Source organism: Hoplias malabaricus, chromosome 2 (genome assembly GCF_029633855.1).
Source record: "Hoplias malabaricus isolate fHopMal1 chromosome 2, fHopMal1.hap1, whole genome shotgun sequence".
Classification (NCBI taxonomy): Eukaryota; Metazoa; Chordata; class Actinopteri; order Characiformes; family Erythrinidae; genus Hoplias; species Hoplias malabaricus.
Window position 1 is genome coordinate 25,710,545 of NC_089801.1, and position 8,220 is coordinate 25,718,764.

Here is an 8,220-nt window from a genome sequence, read left to right on the forward strand (position 1 = left end):
GACAGGAGTTGGCAAGGGCACTCTGACCAGTTTGTAGCTCCATTTTCCAGTACAGGGTGATACATAGATTAAACTGAACAAACACTGGGGCGGCACAGCAGGTAGCGTTGCAGTCACACAGTTCCAGGGACCTGGAGGTTGTGGGTTTGATGCCCACTCCGGGTGACTGTCTGTGAGGAGTTTGGTGTGTTCTCCCCGTGTCTGCGTGGGTTTCCTCCCATTGGCGACTCAAACATGTCCATAGGTGTGAATGTGTGTTACCCTGTGAAGGACTGGCGCCCCCTCCAGGGTGTATTCCTGCCTTGCGCCCCATGATGAACCCACCGCGACCCTGAACTGAATAAGCGGTTACAGATAATGGCTGAATGAATGTATGAACAAACACTGGATTAGTAACACCTACCTCGTATCTACACTCATTCTCCATTTTATCTGCTCCACTGACCATACAGGAGCACTTTGTAGTTCTACAATTAAACAGTAGTCCATCTGTTTCTCTGCATATTTTCTTACTCCTTTTTCACCCTGCTCTTCAATAGTCAGGACCCCCACAAAGCAGGTATAATTTGTGTATTGGATCATTCTCAGCACTGCGGTGACACTTCAGTGACGGTAGGGAGCTAATGTGTTGTGCTGGTACGAGTGGATCAGACACAGCAGTACTGCTGGAGTTCTTAAACACACTGTCCAGGTTACACTTACCTTGTTGGTCCACCTTGTAGATATCAACAAATTAATCATCATATTATGTCCACCTCCTTGTTTCTACAATCACTGTCCATTCTCTCAGATCTACTGCCCACAGGAGCACTTTATAGTTCTACAACTAGAGTGTAGTCCGTCTGTTGCTCTGTATACATTTTTTGATTACTTTCACTCTGTTTATCAATGGTCAGGACCACCACATAGCAGGTATGATTTAGCAGGGGGATCATTCTTAGTGCTGCAGTGACAATGATGTGGTGGTGCTGTGTTAGTGCGTGTTCTGGTATGAGTGGATAAGACACAGCAGTGCTGCTAGAGTGGTAAAAGCCATCAGTGTCACTGCTGGACTAAGAATAGTCCACCAACCAAAGATATCCAGCCAAAAGCATACACTGTCCACTGATTAAAGAATAGAAGTTGCACTTTTCCACCTTGTAAATGTGAAGTCTGACAAAGTAGCCCATCTTTTGTTGCACAACTTTTGTTGGTCGTCCTCTAGTCCTTAATCAGTAGACAGTCTTCCTGCCTTGTGCCCAAGGAATCCAGGTGGGCGCCGTACTCACTGTGACCCAGAGCAGGATGAAGTGATTACAGAAATTATCACATACATGAGCAATCAACCATTTATTAACCAACTGATAACAAAAAAATTAAAGTGATCACCAAGTGTTCTCTTATTGACAATTATCAGGATTGCAAAATATCAGGTTGTAATGTTAAACTTTATATACTTATAATTGCATGAGTATCCTTAATACAGAAAATCTACTGCAATGCCCATTGCTTTCCTGCTGGGTATCAGATATGAATGAAGGAAACAAGGAGACTACGGCTCATCTACGCAGGATCTGAGGAATGCAGAGGATCTATGATGAACTAGGCATGGCTGGGACATGTGGTTGTGTTGTGTCAATCCCCTAACACAGAGGCCCAAGTCCAATTTATGCTTCTGCGTAGGTACCAGATGGTTCCCTATTGGACAGCCTATTATTTGGGTAGCAGCAAGTAATCCTAACCTTTACAGGGAATAAGGAGTCATTCAAGATTAACCCCAAATCTGCTACCTTGGTATGATAACAGTTTGACTGACTTAAGGTGAATAGGGGCTTACACATAACTTACACAGCCAACTCAATGTCCATAGAGCAGTTGGAGCTAGTGATTTGCCTCAAGGGCATTCAGCCATCGATGATGAAGAAAGAGACAACACTATTCCTTCTCCTCCCCTGCCCCCAAATTTCTGCTGCTTGTGGGGATCAAACTGGCAACATTTCTTTCCCATTCCTGCTTCTCTAATCTTAGGCTGTCAGTGGCCTAATGAATTTAACATAATGTGTGTTATTCCCTACAATATCAAAGTTTTTGCCAACAAATGGAAACTACACACAAATATTTGCAGAAAAAGGCTATATTTGTTTGTTTCTCACAAAGAATATTTAAAAAACAAAAAAAATGACGTGAAATTTCGAAACTTTTGCAGGCGTCTGTGAAATAGATTATTTCTAAATTATTTCTTTAGCTTCATAGTTCACTAACGTCACATGGGAAACAGGAAGCCATTTGATGTCAAAGTGGATGAACAGACATGCCTCTTCTGAACAGTCGTGCTCCCAGTGGGTCAGTGCGTGCCTTTCTGGACCATCTGTGAGAAGCGGTTGGTGATGGCCAGGGTGGTGTCAATGAAGCGCTCCACACAGCTCACCAGACACGTCTCCGTCCGAGAGTCCAGCTTGGAGCTTGGTTTATCCATGCATTTGTCCCAGCACACGTCTGTAAAGTTGTGCACCTGTGAAAACATCAGCAATATTAATATAACTCAAAGCCCCAAAACAAGTACTACTTTTGGCTTAACATCATTCCAGCCACCTGCTTCGAAAGGTTAGGACACGTTCCAGCAAATGTTAAAAACCTTTATGTTATCCTCAAATTTGGAGAAATTTACTGATAATTTCAATTCTAATTGAGTTTTTAAGATCTATTATTTTTTTAACTGCTGTACACATACTTATATAGCAATTCGTTTATTTTTATGAATCATTTTCTCTGCTATATTTCCTCTGTTGTCCTCTCCCTTTCCTCAAGTAGCTTGTACTGCTATCGTTGTAAATAAGTTTATTTTCTTAATGACTTGCCTGGTTAAATAAATGAGTGTGTGTATATAGTAGGGTTTTCGGTTTTTACAGGATGTTGAAAGAGAGCCGGTATGGCTAAGAGGATCCTCTCTCCGCCGGGTGTCCAGCGAGAACTGACCTGAGCCTGAAACTGGGCTTTCTGCTGCTCCACTGCCAACATCCGCTGGAGCTCCGCAGCGTCGGCGCTTTCTGACGAGCTGGCGGAGGGCACATCAAAACGCCCGAAATCAGACATCGCCGCTGGGTTTACACAGAGACGTTAAGGAAGGTGAAGCCGCTGAATCTAAAAGTGCTCAGTCAAAACAGCACGCGACTGAAAATGACCTCTAATGCATGGATGTGACGTCACACCGAACATAAGAGTTCGTTAACAAATAAAAAAAACGGTTTGTTCTCTTACATTCATAATATCACCATAACAAATTCCTAAAATGTTATGAAAAATAGATACATGTACCATAATATTTTTTCATATATATTACTTTTTGCTATACAATGTAATTTCCTACTTAAATCTCATTTACTTATTTATACTACCAAAACTAACATTTATCCAATTAAGTATATCGTGTACATTTTGATTTTTAACGATATATATTATTTTATATCGGCAATTTTAACATGGTTCAAAAACTAGTAAAAACCGTTTGAAAACGTGCACCTTTTTCATTGAATAACACCAATATTTGCCACTAGGTGTCACCGAATCCCTCTCCAACGTCTTTAACCAATCCTGTCCAGACCTCCGCCAAACACGTACGAAGAAATATAAAAATAAATATTGTATAAGAACTGTGGAAATACGGACATAAATAATACATAAATGTAGAAGAAATTACAAATAAGTAATTAAATTATCCTAAATGTGTATTCATTTCATGATTTGAGCCTGTTGCCCGTTGAGCAGATGAACCGAACTGGAAGTCGAGCACACATACATTCAGAATGGGACGCGTTCTCCCGGAATGCTAAAAACAGCTGTATTGAATTTTTTATGCTCCACATAGAACGAAAAATTCTGCCTCTTAAATGGAGGCTAATTTCCCTTTTGCCACAGAGGCGGTGACACCCCCTGAATGCAGGAGCGTGCATCTTCTCGGCTCTGATGAGGATTTTCTTGATTCTTTGTAGGCAGTTACCACAGAGGTGTATGTTGGAATCTCCCTGCTGTGACAGACCAGACCCTGTAGTGCTGACCTTTGCTTGAGGCTAACCCTAACGCTATAAACGTTCTAGCAATTAAGGAATTCCCAAACACATCTTAGCAAGTGTAGACCATAATTTTCTCTGGTCTCTCACGGAAATGAACACGTAAGCGTTGTTATTAGGTACTAAATTATGATCCCCACTATAAAATATATAATTCAATGTTCACATTTTCTTAGTTACATATGCTGCATTTATCAATGTCACCACCAGGAGGTGCTGTAGACTGACTACTGCCTTAGTGTTTTATGTGAAGAAGAATATGGAAATTGTTTGGCTTTATTGAATTCAAGTGTGTGTGATAGCTGCAGTGTAGCATTGTGTTTATTTTTTAATAATCAAATACATTTCAATGTTGAAATGAAAATTGTTCTGTTTGAACTATCTGAAATTTCTCTCAATATGTTTGACATAAAGTGATGAGCAGCAGCCTCATGAATGCTTCTATTATACTATTTATAATTACCTGCTTTTAGTGTAATGTTTCAAAACAGTGAGACATGAGTTTTCTATACAGTGTTCAAAATAATTTTGCCTGTGTCCCAAACTTTTTGTAGTGTGCTTCAGCTTCAGATCCTTAATGGGTTTTTATTTGCAAAAAACAATCAAGATTTTCAGTCAGTGAAAACATTAGAAATATTTTCTTTAAGCATGTATCAGGTAATTAAAAGCTCAAGGGTATGTAAGAAAAATCACAGACAGTGTTTTTTACTACATTTTATTAAATGTCCCAAACAACCAGTCCTATTGTGGTCAAACCTTCACTATAATAACTTGATGACATAAGTTCCATATACAGAAATCTCATTACCACACATACAACAATGAAGATTTAATACCTGGTCTGTGAATGTGAAGAAAAAATGCACGGTTTTCAATGGCCCTGTGATCCACTGTAAGTCTTCAATGTGAATAGATAATGTGCCAGTCAACCAAAATATTAAAATAACCTTGTGTCTGTATTTGCTCTGTATTTTATCAGCTCCACTCAACATGTAGGTGCACTTTGTAGTTTTACAATTACAGACTGTAGTCAATCTGCTGCTCAGCATACATTTTTTTGCCCACATTCACGCTGTTCTTCAACAGTAAGGACCTTCATAAGGCCACCACAGAGCAGATCTTACATAAGTGGTAGATTATTTCAGCGCTGCAGTGACACGGACGTGGTGATAGTATGTTAGTGTGTGTTTTGCTGGTATGAGCAGTTTAGCCACAACAGTGTTGCTGGAGTTCATAAACACCTCATTATCACTGCTGGGCACCAACCAAAAAATATTCAGCCAACAAAGTCGAGCGTCGAATGACGACTGATGAAAGACAAGAGTAGGACCAACACAAACTAAGCAGCAACAGATTATTTTGTTTTTTTGCATCTACAAGGTGGACCCACAACGTGTGTCTAATACAATGGTCAGTAAATGGGCTGTTTTTAAAAACTCCAGCAGAAATGCCGTGTGCAGTCCTCTCATACTACCTCAACACACCACAACCATGTCAGCGTTACTGTTGTGCTGTGAATGATGTCTAAACTATACTTGTTCTGTTGTGGCCCTTTAACCATGTAAAACAGGGCAACAGCTGGATTAACCTCTGAAAGACAGAGAAAAAACTGAAACCTTAAAGGTACATGGAACTGATGAAATGGACAATGAGAATAGAAACAAAGAGGTTGTATGATCTCCATAGAAAAGCATGACATTTATTTAGATGTCCTGAAACAGAGGGTCAGTCTAACTTCCCCAAAACGCATCACTGACCCTTCTTAATAGAATTAAGTGTTTACTGAAAATGTTTGAACGAACAAATAAATATCTTATCTTTACTCTCCAGTGAAAAACCTGTATCTCCATTTGTGTGGATTTTTAGTTTACTGCACTATTTGAACTCAGCAGCTGTTCTTCACATTGTGTGAAAATGTCATGATGAAAGAACCAATAGAAATGCTCCAATATCACTTGTAACATAAAATAGACATATTGCATATTTTTCTTTGAGAGTGTGAATGAATGTGTGTGTGTGTGTGTGTCACCCTGTAATGGACTGGCTCCCTTCCAGGGTGTATTCCTGCTTGTGCCCAGTGATTCCAGGTAGGGTCCACACCCACCGCGACCCTGAATTGGATGAGCGGTTACAGACAGTGCATGAATGAATGTTTTTCTTTGGACAGCGTCAATATCATATCATATATTATCATATGTTATCATAGCTGATTGATCACACAGACCCGTTTACTGAAGTGTTGTGAATTATGCCTGTTTTCTGGGTTTTGATTATGTCATTGTACACCATGTTTCACCTTTTTTATGCCCCCACTATCGTGGAGAGAAATGCTCAGCGAGCTCAGAATCCGTGACTTGATTTCTGACTTAAACTCACTGTATTTGCCAAGTAAGGTCAACATGTTTAACCAACATAGTCCCAGTAAAACACCTGAGACAATGTGTGTTTAAAAGTTAATAAACTCAGAGAAGCATTAGAGAAGCTAGCATTCCATCTGTATACAATGTATGGTACTGGGTTGCATATGTGCATTCCTGTGAAATCCCAGGCCTGATCTAAACTGCAGAGTGACTGGCAGCTGAGTATTTTTTCTTAAACTTTAAGTCAAGTTAATACAAATATATATGTCAAGTAATTGTTCTTCTGGAAAATACAGAGCAGCTAATATGTCCAACTCATATAAATGAAAATGAGCAAATCTTTACAAACCTGGATTTCATTAGACAACATCAATGCATATGTGTATGTTCATCCATTCATTCATTCAGGTTCATAGTGGGTCTGGAGCCTATCACTGGGCAGAAGGCAGGAACACACCCTGGAGGGGGCGCCAGTCCTTTACAGGGCGATATTCACTCACACACTCACACCTACAGACACTTTTGAGTCGCCTATCCAACTACCAATGTGTGTTTTGGGATTGTGGTAGGAATCCGGAGCACCCACACCCCAACATTTAACAAAATACTCCACAAGCGGCGCTATGCATTGGTTCATTCATTCATTATCTGTAAGGGCTTATCCAGTTCAGGGTCGTGGTGGGTCCAGAGCCTACTTGGAATCACAGGTCGCAAATTCAGAAATACACCCTAGAGGGGGCGCCAGTCCTTCACAGGGTGACACACACAAATTCACTCACACACTCACATCTATGGACACTTTTGAGTCACCAATCCACCTACCAATGTGTGTTTTTGGACTGAGGGAGGAAACCGGAGCACCCACTCCCCAACATTTAACAAAATACTCCACAGGGGGTGCTATGCAATGCTTCGAATTATGACACAACATGTTTGTTAAAAACCTGAATATGTTTATATGAAGTTGCAATTACTTTCAAAAGTTTGGCTTATAATGTGCACAATAATAAAACGAGGGTCATGTTAAGGTTTATCACCCTATTTCATGTGATGCTGCCAGAATGGTAGTTATGAGGAACGTTTATACTATCACTGAGGTACAACTCTTAAATCTTGAATTTTAAACTTCTACTGTGAAAAAAACTATTGATGAAACCAAATATATATATATATACACCATAATGATCTAAGCAATTACAGACATACAATGAATGTGCCATTTATGAGGAAAAATACTTTAAAAAGCAGTGTTTAATCAGCTTAGTTTTAAAAGAAATACATAAAAGGGATCGTGAGAAGTTTCAGTCAGGTTTTAAACCTAATCACAGTACAGAGTCTCTTCTAATGAAAACAGTCAATGATCCTGGTTTGGGTTGAGCTTAATAAATGTGCCCCTAACTAGATATAAGATATATACTGTATATAACTAGACTGAACATATTTTACAGACAGATGTCTTTTTGATTCTGGAATGTGTTTTTTTCTTGCATTTAATTAATGTGTGATTGATTCAGATTTCTTATTTATATCACCTTTCTTGCTTTGCGACCCTTAGATTGAATGGTTTACATTTGTTGATTTTATATAAAGCACTTAGAATTACATTCACTGTATGAAAAATGCTATATAAATACAAATGTATTGATAATTATTAGAAAATTATTATTATTTGACCACTAACCAGCCACTCTGAAACTGATTTTATCATCCGCCAGGGTTAATCAATATTAACAGATGAGATTGTTGCTTACACACGAGGACGTGAAGGTATTTCTCACAGTGTGAGACTGAGGCTAGTGAAAGTCGGTTCATTC

General features: G+C 39.4%; 1 protein-coding gene across 1 annotated transcript; it reads right to left on the minus strand.

The window, feature by feature from the left end:
- Positions 1-1,366: 1,366 nt before the first annotated feature.
- On the minus strand, positions 1,367-3,171 carry timm8b (translocase of inner mitochondrial membrane 8 homolog B (yeast)). The gene is made up of 2 exons (XM_066660555.1): positions 2,956-3,171; positions 1,367-2,491 (listed from the first exon to the last, which is right to left on the minus strand). The coding sequence occupies exons 1-2, from the start codon at positions 3,070-3,072 to the stop codon at positions 2,324-2,326; spliced, it is 285 nt and encodes a 94-aa protein (XP_066516652.1). The 5' UTR covers positions 3,073-3,171; the 3' UTR covers positions 1,367-2,323.
- Positions 3,172-8,220: the final 5,049 nt, after the last annotated feature.

What these genes read in the sequence shown, in the direction of transcription:
- timm8b (XM_066660555.1), bottom strand. Translation starts at nt 3,072, where the DNA reads ATGTCTGATTTCGGGCGTTTTGATGTGCCCTCCGCCAGCTCGTCAGAA. An exon ending in AAGCCCAGTTTCAGGCTCAG is followed by an intron (nt 2,492 to 2,955) that starts GTCAGTTCTCGC and finishes ATGTTTTCACAG; the next exon opens with GTGCACAACTTTACAGACGT.